The sequence below is a fragment of the Rhinolophus hipposideros genome, assembly GCF_964194185.1.
Source record: "Rhinolophus hipposideros genome assembly, chromosome: 8".
In the NCBI taxonomy this organism is placed as follows: Eukaryota; Metazoa; Chordata; class Mammalia; order Chiroptera; family Rhinolophidae; genus Rhinolophus; species Rhinolophus hipposideros.
In genome coordinates, this window is record NC_138054.1 from 70,877,603 (window position 1) to 70,897,326 (window position 19,724).

Below are 19,724 nucleotides of genomic sequence, written 5' to 3' on the forward strand. Positions count from 1 at the left end.
CAGGATACATATATTATGTTTACTGTATGACATGTAATATTTATTTTTTATTGTTTGTCTGTTTTGTTTATTTACATATTTATATATTTCTATTTCCTACCTCTGTCCACTGAAAGGGCTTAGAAGCATATATACCCCAGCAGCAAAGAGCACACCCAGTACCCAGATTTTGGTTTCTAAATTGCATTCCCCAACTAAAAGAAGCCAGTACTCCTTTGAGAAATGGCCAGCTGCAGGACTGCTGCAGAGTAAAAATAAGATGAGCCTGTTTGTGCCACAAAATAAGGAAGTACTCAAAGAAAAAAAAAAGATGTGTATCATGTCAAAAGGACACACAAACCAGCTTAAATGGGCTCCCACTGGCCAAATATGGGACAATTTGGGCAATCAAATAAACAAGGATAAATAAATAGGAAAGAAGAAAATATTCTCCCTTCCTGTAGAATACCAACTAATAAATGTAGGAATGACAGAATTAGAAAATTACTATTACTATCAGAGTACTAATCCTTCCAAGCAAGAATCATCAATTATTAAAAAGTCTAATGAGAAACAGGATCCTTAAAAGTATTATCCTTATCAAAATTAAAAAACTTCTGTCTATCAAAGGACAAAATCAACAAAGTGAAAAGACACCTGTGGAATGTGAGAAAATATCTGCAAATCATGTATCTGATAAAAATACATAAAGAATTCCTAAAACTCAACAACAAGAAATCAAACAACACAATTAAAAAAATAGGCAAAGGACCTGAATACACATTTCTCCAAAGAAGATATACAAATGGCCCATAATCACATGAAACGATGCTCAACACCACTAATCACTAGGGAAATGCAAGTCAAAACCACAATGAGATATCACCTCACACCCATCAGGATGGTAACTACCAAAAAAATAGAAAATGCCAAGTATTGGCAAGGGTGCGGTGAATTTGGAACCCTTGTGCACTGGGTGGGGATATAACATGGTGCAGTTGCTGTAGAAAAAGTGTGGTGGTTTCTCAAGACATTAAAAATAGAATTACCATTTATATGATCTAGCAACTCCACTTCTGGGTTTATACACAATAGAACTGAAAGCAGGGACTAGAACAGGTATTTGTACACCCATGTTTATAGCAGCAATATTTGCAGTAGTCAAAAGGTGTCCATCAACAGATGAATGAATAAACAACAAAATGTATACATATATACGCACACATACAATGAAATATTATTTAGCCTTAAAAAGGAAGGAAAACCCTCCACATGTGGCAACACAGATGAACTTTAAAGACATTATGCTAAGTGAAATAAGCCAGACACAAAAGAACAAATACCATATAATTCCACTTTTATGAGGTATTGAGAATAGTCAAATTCAGAGACAGAAAGTTGAATGGTGGTTGCCAGAGGCTGAGGGGAGAGGAGAATAGGGAGTTAGTGTTTAATGTTTTGTAAATTGAAAAGAGTTATGGAGACGAATGGTGGTGATAGTTGTGAATGTACTTAATGCCACTGAACTGTACTTTAAAAATGGTTCAGATGGTAAATTTTATGTTACATGTGTTTTACCACAATTTTTTAAAAAAGTATCTCCCCACAAAAGCAAAGAGGAAAAACACAGCAACACTGGATAGGAGAAACCTGGCAGATACCAACTTAACCAAGTGATACAAGTTCACATTACCATTAAGGGAACAAACACGTATTATGCGCCTCCTGAGAAGATGCACTGATAAGAACACTTATGCAATATTTCTGCCAAAAATGCCTAATCAGAATTTATTCAAGAGGAAGCACCAGACAAACTCAGTCTGAGGGACATTTCATTCTAAAAATAACTTGCCTTCAATCTTCAACCATGTTAATGCCATGAAAGAAAGAAAAAAATGCTGGAGAATTGATGCAGAATAAAGAAGACTAGAAAGACAAGATATCTAAATATAAACAGGAACCTGGACTAGATTCTGTACTAAAGGGAAAAAAAATGCTGAAGGACATCATTGGAATGACAAAATTGGAATATAGGTTGTTGATTAGACAAAGGTATCACGTCAATGTGAAATTTAGTGACGTTGATAACTGTACTATGGTATTTATCTTTGTTCTTAGGAAATACACATTAAAGGGCGTAATGTACGCAACCTAATCTTGAATGATTCAGGAAAAAATAAGTGTGTGTACACCTATAGCTGTATCTATAGACAGAAAGAGAGAAAGGAGTAGAATAGAATAGAATAAAATAAAACAAATGTGGCAAATGTTAAGAACACTGGTGAGTCTGGGTAAACAGTACACACGATTTTTCTACATGATTCTTACAACTATTCTGTAAGTTTGAAATTATTTCAAAATAAAAAGTTAAAACAGATAAATGATACACATTTACATGTATATGGACTGTAATAAAATAAAATGATAATAAATGCATTTAAAAGGAGACATTGAAATAGTGTAGCTTTCCAATAAAGGAACGCGTATCTTACCCCAGTAGTTGCCACAGGAAGTGGATTGGCTGTGTAAAGGCTTCTTTTTCCATCATAAACTGGTCTACAGTCCCCAAATATATTTACTTTAAAATGCTGAACCATTGAGTCAACCACCTCCCTATAAAAGGCAAAAAATACATTCACATATTCCTCTGCATGATGAAATTTAAAAAATTTAAAGTAACTTCTCACACTATTTAAAGCTGTCAAAATTCTAAAAAACATGATAAAAGTTTGCTTTCAGGACCATGGCTTAGGATTCCAGAAAGGGATGATAGGAATTTCACGAAAGAATGAATTCAGTTAATTACTTAATCATTTTGGGTCACAGTTGACCAGCAAAATATCATCCTTAGAAAATGATCCAAAATATCTTTCTCCATCTCTTAGATGTTTCACTACCTGACACATTCACCTCTATCAAAGAGTTTGATGCGCTTTCCTCTGTGCTCAAATAGCACTTAGGACATATACCTATTAGAACACCTATTACACTGTATTATAATTATTATGTACTTCACTTCTAATAGACTGTGAGATTCTTGAGAGCAATAAACCTGTACCTTGTACCATCCCCACCCCTTCACCCTCCGCCACCAACCTTACAACAGTATTTAGTATCTAGCCAGTAAGGGTATTTTGAAACCTCCATTTTTACCCAACAAACATTTTTATCCTATATACTTACGTGAAAAGATATTCAAGACATATATGCATGTTTTAAAAGTACACACTATAGAGAGAATAGGACCAAATATTCACAAATCTATTTATTTTTGTACACAAATTATTTGTAAAAGAATGGAAAGATATCTAGAAGACTAGGTACCAAATAGATACAGTGGTTACCTTTGGAAAGAGAAGTGGAGAATGATTTTTTTATCTTGTTTATACAACCTAAATATATTATGATGGAAGTATACTCACACGGTACTGGTATAATTTATAAAACATTTAAAAGAATGAAAAAAAGATTCAATTCTAGCCCAGTCAAGTGGGTAGGTGGGAAGGAAAGTTGAGAAAAAAAATTTTCTGGAACAAAATAGTTTCATTTTCCCCTCTTTTCAATTTTACTTTGCTAAAACTATTTAAATCAAGATCAAGTCTTTTCTAGAGTAAAATTTACAACAAACATTTGATTCACCAATCAGTTTTTAGGTACAAAACAAATTTCAAAGATTTTTCTGCCATTTAAAGATTTTTTGGGGGGCCATTATCACCAATTCCAGTGTCACAGGTGAAATTTTACAGATGTAATTTGTCAAGATGTTCTGACTATTTTGTCCCTTTTTACTTAACAGTAAACTGGTGTGGTTTTAAGCTAACCAAATCCTGGCAAACCACTCTAAGGATTAAAATGGTGGAGGAGGGGCAGATGGGTAGTTCAGTTGGTTAGAGAGTGAGCTCTGGGAAATGGGGCTGCCGGTTCAATTCCCACATGGGCCAACGAGCTGCACCCTCGGCCCTCCGCAACTAGAATGAAGACAACGAGCTGTAGCTGAGCTGTCGCCGAGCTCCGGGGTGGCCCGATGGCTCAGTTGGTTGGAGCGTGGGCTCTCAACCACAAGATTGCAGGTTCAACTTCCTCAAGGGATGGTGGGCTGCGGCCCCTGCAACCAACAACGGCAACTGGACTTGGAGCTGAGCTGTGCCCTCCACAACTAAGAGTGAAAGGACAACAACTTGACTTGGATGGAACTGATGGTTCCTGGGAAAAACACACTGTTCCCCAATAAAAAGTACTGTCTCCCTTCCCATAAAATAAAATAAAATAAATAAAATAAAATAATAAAATAAAATAAAATAATAAAATAAAATAAAATAAAATAAAATGGTGGATGAGATTAAAATAGCAGGGCCAAAACATCTTAGGAATAAAAAATGTTCTGCTTTGGTGCCTAGCACCCAGGAGATTCGTATCAATGTTCTAATAGTGGATAATCTACTTCAATAAACTGTTAGAACCTCCAATGGAATGTACCTAAAGCTGAATTCAACATTATTTCCTCCATGTCAAATGTTTATCCTCCTGTTTACTGCTCCTTTTTAATTATTGATCCCTCCATCTTCCTACCGTGTTTCCCCGAAAATAAGACCTAGCTGGACAATCAGCTCTAATGCATCTTTTGGAGCAAAAATTAATATAAGACCCAGATTGTGTTGTGTTGTGTTGTGTTGTGTTGTGTTGTGTTGTATTGTATTGTATTGTATTGTATTGTATTGTATTGTATTATACTATATTATGTTACATAAGACCCAGTCTTACCCAGTCTTATAGTAAAATAAGATTGGGTCTTACATTAATTTTTGCTTCAAAAGGCACATTAGAGCTGATTGTATTATTTTGTCTTATTGGCTAGGTCTTATTTTCAGGGAAACACGGTATTTATCCAGATTCAAAACCTGGCTCACCTCTTCATCCACTTAGTTGCTGACTCCACCTCTCTGCAGTATTTCTTACATCAGTCCTTTACTTTCCAATTCCCAATTAACACCATCCTAAGTTAAAACCTCATGTCCTAGGCACCTGAATTATTTTTTTTAAAGTTTCTTGTTTCTTATGCCTTTAATTTTTTTTTCTCCCACCCAACTTATATACTGCTGACAAATGACTCCCCAAACCCCACTTTTATTCCCCAGGTACAAAAGGTTAAGTTAATCATACGCCTCAGTTCATGGCACATTATCATCAGTCATCTGTATGACCCCTCTTTCTAACTAATGATTTCTTTCCTTCCACATTCATTTCTTATCCCGCTCCCCTTTTCAAGAAGTTATTTCTTCTACTGTTTTAGATGAACATCCTTCTGTTTGTATGTATTCCTACCTTTAACCTCTGCACTAGGTTTTAAAATCAATTCCCATTGCTCACGCTTACTCCGTTGTTTCTGATGGAGGCAAAGTACTCTACATGTTCTCTATCCACTCCCCCAGCAATACGGAACTCAAGAGTATCTAACTGCCAGCCACCAAAAACAATGCTACAATGTAATATCTCCTTCTATGTCGCTTTATGAGCCTGTGTGAGAACTAATCGCAGGTTATATACCCAGGAACAGAACTGCTACCTCCAAGTGAATTTTATCAACTTGATGAAGAACTGTCAAATTACTCTCTAGAATGGCTGTACTAATCTATACTCTTGGAGGTTCCCATTTCCCTACATCCCAGGCAAGATTTAGCATTATCCAGCTTTGCTTTCTAATTTTTGCTAGCCTAGTGGGTAAAAGTAAAAGCTTCTTTTAATTTAATTTCTTCTTGTTATAATGAATTTGAGCATCCCTTCATGTGTCTGTTTCTTCTTTTGTGAATTCCTATTTGTTTCCTTTGCTCATTTTCCTATTGGGGTCCCAGTCTTCTCATTGAACTGAAAGTTTCTTTGATATTCTAGATATTAATTCATTAACAGGCTTAGTTATTGCAAATACAGTCCCCCAAAATGTTAAGAATGCTTGTTAAGAATGTCCATGTATTTGTTGAACTGAAATCCTTCTTAATGTTGTATTATCAAATCAATCATTTTTCCACCTTACCGTTTCATGCTTTTGAGGTTTTAATAAATACTTTCCTAAAACTAAGTCACAAAGATGCATCGTGTTTTATTAACTTTATCGTTTTAGCTACATTATTTTGGTCTTTAATTTATTATGTAAGGACTCCATTTTATTTTTTTCTCCATATAGTGAGCCAGTTTTCCCAAACCACCTACTAAATAGTCTACATACTTAACCAATCAATTTATAATGCCATTTTTATCTTATTAAGTTTTCACATATAAATGCATCTGGCTTGCTCTGGGTTCTCTACATTGTCCCAGTGATGTATTTGTCTGTTCTTTGAACCAGTATCATCTTTTCATGATTACTAGAGTGTTTTATTATGTTGTAATGTGGAGCAGGGCAAGTTCCTTTTCTTTTTCTAAGCTAATTTGGACATTCATGGAAACTTTTACTTAGAATAAACTCCTAAAGTCTTCTACTCTCCCCTCCAAGAAACTATACCATAAATAAGGAAAACAAATATATCTTGTGCCTTACATATATAAATAATAAAAAAAGTCTGTTTGTGAAGAAACCCTCAAATGATACATACTTGGGAGACATAATCAGTATGCTAAAAACAGATTCGTGTGTTAAAAGCTACTGACAAACTACAACAATGAACTTAATGAAGATGAAACACAACAAGGGCAATTGTAAAATCTAAACACTTAAGTTTGAAAAGTTCAACTGCAATAAAAACAAATTACAGGATCTGAACTTACCTACTGCTCTTGTGGAAAGAGACTTAAGGTGACTACAAGTCCAGAATGAGCTACTAATGTGATGTAGCTTCCTCAAAATTAAAGAACTCAGGTTGCATATATTTAAGTACCCCAGATAAGGCAGGTAACAATCCCATCATATATTACACAGGTCATTTCACATTTGGGAGTACTCTGTTCAATTTGGAAAAATTTAAGACCCTAAAAAATAAAACAACCAGAAGAAGGTAATCCTGATAGAAACTCATGCATGAATAAAAATAAATCAAACTAAGGACTTTTAATCTGGAATAAAAAAGACTCAAAGGAAATTATACAAGTCTTTGGCTATTCTGATGGACTGTCATGTGAAAAACTGAGTAGAAAATCTAGCTAATATGGGAGAATAGAACTAGGATAGATAGTTGAAAAAATATAAGGAGCTACATTTTGGAACAAAAATTTCCAACATTTTCTAACCTCTAGAATTATTCACAAGTGAATTATAATATCTGTTAAAGTGCTTGAGTTCAAAGAGCAGTTATACCAGGGAAGATAACAACTGAAATGAGTAATCATTGCAATCCCTTTAACAGTAAAATTTATTTAAGAGAATACCAAATAATGAAACACTGCAGATTTTATCATGGCATCAATATTGAAACTCCTTTATGAAATAATTACCGATTTGAACTTAAACTACTTTGAGTTCAAACTGCTGACACCTGTGCTTCAAAGGGAATCAGCTTTTATGAGGATCATTATTTATTATATCTCTTCACTTTAACCTCTCACTAATATATTGTGATTGATATATATTTAGAGTTTTAATGAAACTTGAGTAAGAAGTTAACAAACTGACAAACCCAGGCACTTCAGTTTTCATCTTTTATCTCAAAAGATACTGTGGCAAAGGGTTGTTTATCAGAATGTTCATCAGGTAGGCATATGGAACTAGAGCAAAAACTCTCTAAAACAGTAATTTATCTAGTCATCTAGTCAGCTATAGCAGCAAAGGTGCTCACTGCATTACGAAAAAAACGAACTGGGAAAAGCCAATTTGAGAAACCTTTAAAATATATAGTAACATAAGTACTGGAGAACAAATAAGTAGACAGACATGTTTTCAGTCCCACTCTGCCACTAAGTTGTTATGAAAGTTATTTGTCTCTTTGACTTTTGGTCCTTTATCAAAATGGGATGAGTCTCACCGCTGTTACAGAGACCAAATGGGATATTCCCCAAATGGGAAAGTACTTTGGGGGAAAAAAGCAAATATGCATGATATATAAAAATTTAGCATAATTATCTCAAAAATATACATCAAGAATTACATTGAAGAACTGAAGTCTTCCAAACAACAAATGTATACATTACAATACATTAACATCAAATATAGTAAATTAACACAAAGAATGAATTTTCACAATTAACGGAAATCATGAACTGAATTTTCTCTATTATTATAGTTGTGGAGCACTTGTCTTTTATTATAACAATGGGCAAAAGGAATACTTTGATATTTTGTTCAAATGTAGAAATTTTAGCACAATATTTATGTGTATATTATTAAGCCAGCTTCTCAGCTTACAATAAAAAGTAAAACTACAATAACCAAAATACACAAAATATTGTAACTTCTAAAATAATGCTTAGGACAGCAATTTGGGAAAGAAAATCTGAGCAAATAAGGGTAAGAACTTCTAACCAATCTTTAGTGGCTTCCTTTTACTAATAACCTTAGTCTGAGGAGGGAAGAATTGTATAACATTATGCATTTTTGTAGAACCTAAGGGTAGAACTTAAAAATCCTTAAGACTATCTGGCGATAACTACAAAAATGGAACCTACCCCGAGTATGTTAGGTCTTACAAAGGGCTACAGCCTACATTCCCACTCTTACCTCAACCACCATTTCCTACATTCTGGTACCAAGTCTTTTGACTCCATCATGCTCTGGTGCACAGACTGTAAAGTAAAATTTAATATTGGTTTCAGTAAGTTCCATTTTTTTTTTTTAGTTAAGTTCCATTTTACCACCTGATTCATACAGAAGAAAAATGGTAGGAGAGAGAAATTTTAATGTAAGAAGAGGAGAAGAAATTATTTTTCCGTTAATTGTTACTAGAAGCTCATGGAATCCCATCTTCATCTCATTTTTAGGTACCTCTTAATTCTCTGCTCCCAAAAGGTAGAATGGGAAATATTATTCTAGTTTCCAGGAGAAGACATGAAATATTTCTCCCCAAAAGTGACTATTCACTTTTAGTATTCACAGCTACAATAAATCAATCTGTCACTATACAGACAGAAAGAAGATTGCTAAGGTATAATAAGACATTAAAATCACACACAGGTTTATAAAACACAACTAAAACAACTGGCAGTCTGTCCTTGTATCCTTCCAACCTCTAATTTATCTTCACAACTCTGTAGTACTTTAGCACAGAAGGTAGCCAATGAATATCTGTGCATCAAGATAAAATTTAAAAGATACAGAGTATAGAAGGGGTTATACTTTAGATCTAAGTTTTAACAACTTTATAATATAAAATCTGTAGTACACCAGAGCATTTTACTATAAACTATCTTCATAGTCATTTCATACGGGTGTGAATTCTTTCATAATTTTATACAACCACACTAGCTAATCTAGTGGAGTAAACATTACTAGTATTCACAAATAACTGACAGATTACTTTAGATTGACAAATTTTTAACTCAATTGGCTTACAGTAACAACTCTCAACTGGAACACTTCTCCCTCAGGCCACCGCTGACTTCTTAAAAGGCATGGTCTCTTTTCAGGCTTCACTCTCCTGGCTTCTTTTAGCAATTGGCACAGTGATCAGTCCTTGAATATCAAGATCCTCGCCTTACCTTCTCTAAAACACCTTCTACTTTGCCCAGGTTCTCCTACCTTTCCAATCTCTAAGTGTCTTCTCTGGCAAACCTGAAACAAAAGTATCCTCCAGAGATCTATTCTTAGTCTTCTTATCTTGACTCTACTCAGTTTCCCTAGCTTTTAACTAAGCTGATGCATCTCAGTCTCCATCTCCATCTTGACTTATTTCCTGAGCTTTAGGCACTTATTTCCAGTAACCTACTGAAGTCCATTTTGGTGCTTCTTACACATTTCAACATCTAAATATCCAAACCAGAAAATAAAAAAGTTGGTCCTTTCACCATCTGTATTTGTTAAAGCCATCACCATTATAACAAGCTAGAAACTATAAAGCCATTCTTATCTCTTCCTTTTCCCTAACCCTAAATTATTCATTCTCTAAATCATCTAAGTCCTCTTCACCACTGCTGTTAGTTAAGTATTCCACTTCTAATCTAGAAAAGTAGGTACCAGAGGTGCTAGAGGGTATGTTGGGGTATGTGAAAAAAAGTTAATGTATATTTAATTTTCATCTAACAATTAGAAATTAAGATTTACCAATATTCATGAATATATATTGATACTGGTGGTACCCTCACTTAGTCCATCAGACGGTATAACATATGGTACACCACATAGAATAATGGGAGTTCTGCAACTCATTCACTCATTTTCAGCATACTGGAACTTACTTCAAGTGTGTGGCACATATTCAGTCACGTTTTTGGTACATTAATCTGAAATTTTCCATTATTAAATATATTCTAAGTTTATTTCAAAATATTGTCTCCTGCCTCTAATTTTTCTATAGTTATGCAATATGTTAGAACAGTAGTATATACCTATACATTAAAAAAATTTTAACATGTGTTTATATTTATTTAGCTGTTTATTATTAAGTGCAACGTTAAACATATTTGAACAATGAGGCTGCATGATCAAAAGTTTGAAGATCACTGATCGAGACTACTGCAGCAGCCTTCCCAATGTTCTCCATACTGCCATTCGTTATGCTTTTAAATATAGATGTTCCTCATTTGCTCAAAAGCCTCCAATGGCTCTCTACTGTTTCTGAATTCACAAGTTTTAGCACGGATTTAATGTCCTTCATAATGTACCTCCTGGCTAACTTTCAGACTCTAGCTGCCCTATTTATACTGGCCTACTTCTGCTACATAAACATATCATACTTTTGCTCATATTCTCTCTATATGGATTATTTTTCCCTTGGCCCACTGGGTAACTATTCAGCTCAGATACCATGTCATGTACCCCATATTCCCTCCCTAACCCAAAGCAGGAATCATTCCTCTTTTATTACAGCACATAATGTATATTTCACAGAACTTGTCACTCCATACAGACTAAGAAATCCTTAGAAGGGATCATGTCTCATCCTGTTATCTCCAGAACGTAGCACAGTGCCTGACATAAAACGGGCATAATAAATTAGTTAATGAAAACATAAGGAAGATCAAAAAATAATCTTTAAGTTACTGCAGGATTTAGAATTATAATTCCAGTCAGGGAACACATACATTTTTTTGTTTAGGGTACATATATCTTTAAGTCTAGTACCAACAGCATCCTATCTTGGTATAACCATATGGTAAATTGAAGTAATTGTTTTAAATTGATTTAACTCAGGAAAAAAGGAAAAAAAATTGGAGTAGACTAAAAGTAAACAAATCAAGGCACATTCATACAATGGAATATTATACAGCTGTTACTATAATTTAAATCTACACAAATAGATAGGTGTTAGGAATAAACCTTATCCACTAGTCCCTGATGTTTAGACATATATTTATTTATAAAAATATTATTGAATTTCAAATATATTGTAATATTAGTCAAAAGACTAATTTCTACTGAGTAATTTATTTAGGTGCTACTTTAAAAGAATTTTGAGATTCGAAATAATCACCATCTGTTAGCTTTCCTATCTTCCAAGTGATTTACTAACAAGGAAAATAAACTGACATAGTATTATATTAACTGACATGTTTTATACAGTACAGATTCCCAAACATAGCTAAATACACAGAACTATACTGATTATTTTCACCAATAGTGTTTTCTGGGGTATGTCCTCTCAGTCATTTTAATCAGAAGTATAGCCCTTTCTAGATATGACACCAAAAGAACAACTGGCAAAAAAAAAAAAATTAACTGGACTTCATAAAAATTAAAAATGCTTGTGCTTCAAAGGACGCCATCAAGAAAGTGAAAAGGCAATATGTAGAAAGGGAGAAAATTTTTGCAAATCATTCTATATCTGGTAAGGGACTTTTAATTATAAGGTATAACTCTTACAACGAAAAGACAAACGATCCAAAAAAATGGGCAAAGGATCTGAAAAGACATTTCTCCAAAAACACAAATGGCCAACAAGTACATGAAAAGATGCTCAACATCATCAGCCATTAGGGAAATGCAAATCAAAATAACAATGAGATACTACTTAATACCCACTAAGATGGCTAGAATAAGTAAGACAAACAAACGTTAGTGAGGATGTAGAGCAACTGGAATCACTATACACTGCTAGTGGGAGTGTAAAATGATGCAGCCACTTTGGAAAAGACTCTGGCAGTTCCTCAGAAGAGTAAACATAGAGTTACCAGGAGTCCACTCCTAGGTATATACCCAAGAGAAATGAAAACACATGTCCACACAAAATCCTGTGCACATATGTTCAAAGCAGTATTATTCATAATAGCCCCAAAGTACAAGCAACTCACATGTACATCAGCTGATAAATTGGTAAACAAAATATCCATACAATGTAATATTATTCAGTAATAAAAAAGAATGAAGAACTGACACACGTTACAACGTAGATGAACTTTGAAAACATTATGTGAAGTGAAAGAGGTCGGTCACACAAAAGGTCACATATTGTATGATTTCATTTACATGAAATGTCCAGAAAAGGCAGATCTACAGAGACAGAGAGTAGATTAATGTTTGGCAGGCACTGCAGGGAGGGAGGCAATGGGTAATGACTGCTAATGGAGTATGGGATTTCTTTTTGGGAGGATGAAATATTCTAAAATTAGATAGCGGTGATCGTTGTACACCATCTCTGTGAACCTACTAAATACCACTGAACTGTACACTTTAAATGAGTGAACTGTATAGTGTGTGAATTTTATATCACTAAAGTTGTTATTTTAAAAAAGTATATCCCTCTCTTAGCATACTACCCAATTATAACACTATGCCAATGATATTCCTAATAATAACAGCAGAAAAGAAATTCCTTCCTTCATTCTAGTGAGATTTCCATTTAAAAGCCAAAATGGTATCAATAAAGATTTATTTTTTTCCTTCTAAAATTCAATCATTACATTCAGAATTATATTACATTCATATGCAATATGCACAAATATTTGGCACTATGTCATTAATCATAATTAACAGCAACAGTAATTACAAAAGCACAATGACTACAAGATAATGTTTAATTTATAAAAGAAAATTGAACCAAAAAAATCCCTTCAAATCTTTATTCGTGCCTAAAATAGATGTTAGTTACAAACATGTTGTATATATAATTTTCGCCATCTATTTCATTACTCAATGATTTTGAGTAACTACATAAGTCTACTCAAGGTTTATCCCCATATATGTTTAGTAGCTGGACAAACTACCATAAAATCTCGTTACAGAATTTATACTCTAGGTCATATTTCTAAAAATATTTGATTTTTAGGTATTGAGGCCATTCACTTGTTTTAAAAAAAACAAGAAACATTTGAAATCTGCTTAACAAACATGATCTTCTACCAAATGATCATTTTCAATCAAAATCATTAAATAGGAACACACACACACACACACACACACACACACACACACACACCCAAAAGGGTGGGAATAGGAAAAGAAACACTAACAGACAGAAAGTCTAAAGTAGAGAAGTTGACTCACAAAATGATTCACAAGCATTTCCTGGATATTTTGTCCAAGAAAACTCTTCTGACTAAAGTGGAAACTTGTTTGGCTACAACACATCATTCTGCTATTATGATTAATGCCATCATGACAAATATTTGAGCATGTGGCACATAAACAAGAGAAACTTCGTATGTGTTGATTTATGTACTCCTACATATTAGCCCATAATTGTTCGGCTAATACTGAAAAGGAATTGTAAAGTTCTACCTAGTTCTTTCCAACTCCTAGAATTCCAGTTGTTTAAGTGTAGGAACTAAACTAATTTCAGAAGCCCGCCAACAATTTTAACTGATATATAATGTAGTAATATTGCAAAAAGTGAAGACAAAAACTAGTCTTTTGAAGAAAATAAAGGGAATAAGTTTTGCAGATGTTGATATAAAATCAAGTCAATATTATTAACAAAGTATAAAGTTGATTTATGCCATTTTTAGAGTCCCAACAAAGTCCTATAGTTCTTATCAAAACTCAAATAAAAGGTACATGATAAAAAATATCCATTTGGAAACATCTAAATTACAGATCCTTTACTTTTATTGGTAAACAATATAACAAGACAAAGCAACCTAAGCATGACATATAATTAGGGATGTTAAGAGGATCATAAGTTAAAATCAGAACATACCACACTAATTTATTACGTTTTCCTTCTCGACTTAATCAGCATGTTGAACATCTACATGTGAAACTCTATGCTATACAGCTTCATGTACACACATGTAATACACAATTATCCCCTTACCCCTACCAAAAAAAGTTAGGTAGGAGAAAGAGCAAATCTAATACACAATTTTTTTTTTACTTAACATTAGTGTCACTGCCCCGATCCCTCATAACTCATCTAAAATACTACAAAAGCCTCAATCGACATCCCTCTAGCCCCAAGTCTCCATCTCCCATCATGCCCTCAATTCCAATCCATTTTGCCCTCAAGCGATTTTGTTCTAACATTTTCATCATATAATTCTCCTATTCAATAAATAACCTACAACAATTCTCCATCATAGAGTGCTAAAATTAGGAGTGATTTTTTTTAGGCAGGGCAAGGTAAAGAGGCAGTAGTAAGGAATTCAGCTCAGAAATATCCGCCTTAGACATTCTATCAGTTAAGACATTTACTTAGATTAATAAACACCTTTTTAAAAATGTAAACATTTACCAAAAGGGTCAGGATTATCCTTCATTCAAATTTATACACTAACACCCTAGTTTTGAGAAACAAGAAAAAGGGAGCTCGAGAGTGCAGCATGAGAGAGTTAGGTCCCTATTAGTGGATGATGGCAAGCAGAAAGACAGACCTGAGAAAGGAAGGAGACTAACCTAAGACTAGCCTACAGATCCCAGGAGAGAAGGGCAGGGCACTGAAAATCTGTATCTAGGCTTACAAAGCCCTGTAAGGTTGGTGCAAAAGTAATTGCGGTTTAAAAGGTAAAAATAATTGCAAAAAGCGCAATTTCTTTTGCACCAACCTAATATAATGTCCATTTTTTTCCTGTCCCCCACTGTCACACTCATCCCATTTTACTTGTATAAGCATTTCATTCACTCTACTGAGTATTATATGCCAATCATTGAGCTAAGATGAGGCTATAAATATGATGATAAAGAATATTACTTTTCATGAAAAGGTTATACTGGGAGAAGGGGTAGCAACAAATAATCCCAATGCACTAAAAATACTGTAACAGAGGTATACACTAAGTACTACAAGGTCGCAGAAGAATGAAATATGCCAAAATATAGATAATTAACTAGAATTGGGGGCAGGGAGAGAGAGAGAGGAAAGGAGGGGATGGGAGAGGGGGAGATGGAGAGAAGGCGGGAGAGAGAGGGAGGGAAAGAGGGAGGGAGAGAGAGAGAGAGACAGACAGACAGACAGATGGGAGACCAATCAGAAGATCATTACAATAATCTAGACAAGTAAGGGTCTAAAGCCAATAGTAGTATGGATGACTGGACGAAGAGGCCAGATTAAGGAACAATTTCTCAAATAGAAGCAGTAGAACTTAATAATCAACAGGAGGAAAAGGAAATGGAAGGTCTAGTTTGGAGTGTAGGTAGAGAAAAAGTATGAGCAGGGTATGGGGATGGAGATTGCGAGAATAAGATATTTTGATTTGTGTTTGAAGCACTTGAGGGATGGATATTCAGGTGTCAGTCTGACTTGGGAAAGGGGTGGAGTCTACAGCAAGATTAGGAGACGTCTATTCATAGATAGTAGCTTAGGCTCACTATACCTGGTTCTTCTCAATTGTACCTGTTACTGCTGCTTCATTTTTTTAAAATGAGGTATAATTGACATTCAATATATTAGCTGCAGGTGTACAACAGAATGATTCAGTATTTGTATACACGGTGAAATGACCACCCAGTAAGTCTAGTTACCATCCGTCACCATACAAAGTTATACTTGCTTTTTCTTTTCCCTCTCGTGATGAGAACTTTTAGGATTTATTCTCCTGGCAACTTTCAAGTATACACTGTAATATTATTGACTGTACACCATGCTGTACTTTACATCCCATGACTTATTCATTTTATAATTGGAAGTTTGTCCCTCTTGACCCACTTCACTCATTTCTTCCCTCCCAGCACCATCCACCAGCAATCACTGTTCTACGCTATATCTATGAGTTTTATTTGTCCATTTTGTTTTTGAGATTCCATATTCCATTTTGTCTGACTTATTTCACTTAGCAAAACGCCCTCATGGTCCATCCAAGTTGTCACAAATGGCAAGATTTTATTCTTTTTCATGGCAGGATAGTATTCCATCATGTGTATATCTGTATGTATGTATGTATGTGTTTGTGTGTATATCTATATCTATATCTCACATCTTCTTCATCCATTCATCCATCAATAGTGATGCCTCATCATTAGCAAGTGTTCTCTTACACAATGTGATATACAGATGATGTATTATAGAATTGTATACTTGAAACCTATGTAACTTTACTAACCATTATCACCCCAATAAACTTCAATTGTTTTTAGAAAAGGTGTTCTCTTTACTACAACTATCCACAATTATACCAATTGTTTTAGATTAACTCAATTCCTTTTCTTCTTGCTTTACAAATATTTCTTAATGACTATCAAGTCAGGATTCTGGAGTTCTGGTCTCACGTTAGCAATACTAGAAATGCGCACTCTCGAGTAAGCCTCTTAACCTTTCTGGATTTCAAACATCAAAAAAAGGTATCAGATTAGCTGATCTCTTAGATTCTACTTGTAATACTCCATGACGCTCTTCCTGACCTCAGAAAGAACTGTGCATTACAAGTTAATTATAATATTCGTATGATTTTTTTTTTTTACGTTATCACAAAGTCTCTTAGTGCTCATTCACTTCATATATCTTGAGGCTTTTCTCCTCCAGTAAATTACAAATTTCTTGACAGCAAGAAATTCTTGTCTTTTTTTTTAATTGAGGTAACATAGGTTTACATTATATAAGTTCCAGGTGTACTCATCTATGTCTTAAATGAAGGCTCTTAATAATTCTCATTGAATCAGAAAAGTCTGGGGTATTTGATACTACAGACCAAAATGCTAAGTTAAATATCACTGTTTTCTTAATGTTTTGTCTGTAAGTCGTTTTTTTTAAACCTCCTTCATGGTGTATACACGACATCATAATTTCCTTTCATATTCACTGTATTACCTAAACCACAACCATACATACACAGAGTATTTAGGGGAGGTGAGAGAAGCAGCTTACTGAAAGCAGATTGATAAATATTCATATACCACATGTACTTGTTCCTATATAAGAGTAAGGAACAGTAAGGAGTTGAGGATCAGGAGAACAGAAAGCACGAAACCATGACAACCAGCATCTCCAGCCACCACTGCTACTACCACCATCATCTTAAGGGAACATTACAAAAGGTGTAAATAAGGTAGGGGTGGGGTGGGGAGAAAAAGAAAACAGATGAATTACCTAACAGCAAGGGAAAAGATGCTCAGCCCGATTTCAAAAGCATATAAAAATGACTTGGACCTTTTCTATCACAGAGAAAACATATAAGCGTACGTTATAATGGAAAAATTTCAAGGCTGTTTGGAGATTTTACCTACCATCACACCTCTGATGTACAATCAACTTCAAAACAAATTACCATGTATTCTTGGTCAAACTGTTAAGACATTATAATTGTTATTTGGATACACAAGATAAACAATTACTATGGCAAAGACAAATACTAACAGCAAAAGATCTCCATGATTTCATGATTCTTACCTGTTCACTCTCCTAGGACACTTGTCTGGTTTAATATCTACCTCATAGAGGTAGACATCAATCTTTGGGATTTCAACTTGAAAACAGTTAGCCAACAATTTAATGGGTTTGCCCATGGAGCCATAGCCAGGTCTTCTGGGCACCATGAGCAGGGGCTGGGCCCCAACGGGTCCTGCCAGGGAGAGGAAAAAAAAGAGCAACACTGTTACAAACATTTGATAATCTTGTCAATCAGAGTACGTTAGAATTTTAAGTACAGCTCATCATGGGGTTGGAGCCAATTTCTAACACTTCAACTTCTTTCATCCCAATTTATTCTCCTTATTAAAATAAACATACAAAAAGAAAAAAGAAAAAAAACATACATACAAACAAACAAAACCCTGGCTACTTCTAGAAAATTGTTTTTGCAAGGGTTAGGAAGAAAGGAGAGTAATCACATAAATCCAGGTGAGCATGAGCAAATATAAATCAGACCGGAAGAGTGTGAGATTAACAGCAAAGTAAACAAAGAGAGTAGATGATAAGGATATATTTATATAAGATTATAATTATAAGAGCAAATGAACAAAATAAAAACAACATACAATAAAAAGGATCAATAAAGCACAAAATCAATTACTTGAAAAGATAAATAAAATCTATAAACTCCAGGCAACACTGATTTTTAAAACAGGAGAAAAAAGGCTTATGTAACCAATAAGTGTGGTGGTGGGGAACGATTTAATTACAGATATTCAAGACATCATAAACACTGTTTCAATAAATTTGAAAGTTTGATGAAACAGATAAATACAGCTTACTGATACACAAAAATATATAAAATTTGAAAAGTCCTTTGTTGGTAGAAATGTAAAATGGTAGAGCCACTTTGGAAAACAACATGGTGGTTCTTCCAAATATTAAAAATAGAATTACCATATGATCTAGCAATTCCACTTCTGGTTATATACTGCAAAGCATTGAAAACAGGGTGTTGAAGAGATGACTATATACCTATGCTCATGGAAGCATTAGTCACAACAGCCAAAAGGTGGAAACAACCTAAATGTCCACTGATGGATACATGAATAAAGAAAATGTGGTATATACATACTATGGAATATTAGCTTTAAAAAGGAAGAAAATTCTGACACATACAACAACACAGAATGAACCTGTGGATGTTATGCTATGTAAAATAAGCCAGTCACAAAAAGACACTATGTTATTCCACTTATTGATACCTAGAGTAGTCAAATTCCTAGAGTCAAAGTGGAAGAGTGGTTGCTAGGGGCTGGAGGAAAGGAAGAATGGGTAATTGTTGCTCAGAGGCTATAGTTTTAGTTTTGCACGACGAAAAGAGTTCTGGAAATTGGTCGCACAACAATGTGAACATACTTAAATACAAGTAAACTGTACACTTAAAAATTGCTACGATGGTAGATTTAACCTTATGTGTATTTTATCACAGATAAAAAAGCCAATTGATACTAGCATTAAGTTTTAAAACTCTAAATGTAGCTTTGTTAAACAAAGTTCCAATAATAAATTCAGTTGATAAGTTAATAACTATTACCTGAACTTACATTTAAAATATCTGAAAAGTCCTGTAACTATTTGAAAAAATTAAATTCACAAGTAAAATTATTTCCACACACACCAAAAGATTCTAGACAGCTTCACTAGAGAATTACATCAACTATTTAAGGAAAAAAATAATACCAATCTTCTACAAATTCTTCCAGAGAATAGGAAAAAGAGTAAACATACCCCAATACAACTTATGATGCCAGAAAAACCCTGATACAAAAACCTGATAAGAACACTACGAAAAAGAAAAATCACAGGACAATACAATTCATGAACACACATGCAAAAATCCTAAACAAAATGTTAACAAATTGAATATGGAAATATATCAAAAGGAAAATG

General features: G+C 34.2%; 1 protein-coding gene across 3 annotated transcripts in view; it reads right to left on the bottom strand.

Annotated features, from left to right (window-relative positions):
- Positions 1–19,724, bottom strand: part of LOC308500297 (protein argonaute-3) — a 98,736-nt gene that overhangs the window by 58,853 nt on the left and 20,159 nt on the right. The window contains exons 2-5 of one of the 3 annotated variants that reach the window (XM_081054702.1): positions 17,811–17,982; positions 8,621–8,685; positions 6,739–6,939; positions 2,472–2,592 (exon numbers count right to left, since the gene is read on the bottom strand). In XM_081054702.1, the coding sequence (XP_080910828.1) occupies positions 2,472–2,576 (105 nt within the window). In that variant the 5' untranslated portion in view covers positions 2,577–2,592; positions 6,739–6,939; positions 8,621–8,685; positions 17,811–17,982. The remainder of the gene's footprint in view (positions 1–2,471; positions 2,593–6,738; positions 6,940–8,620; positions 8,686–17,810; positions 17,983–19,724) is intronic. The other 2 variants (XM_081054701.1, XM_081054700.1) reach the window with 2 other exon arrangements.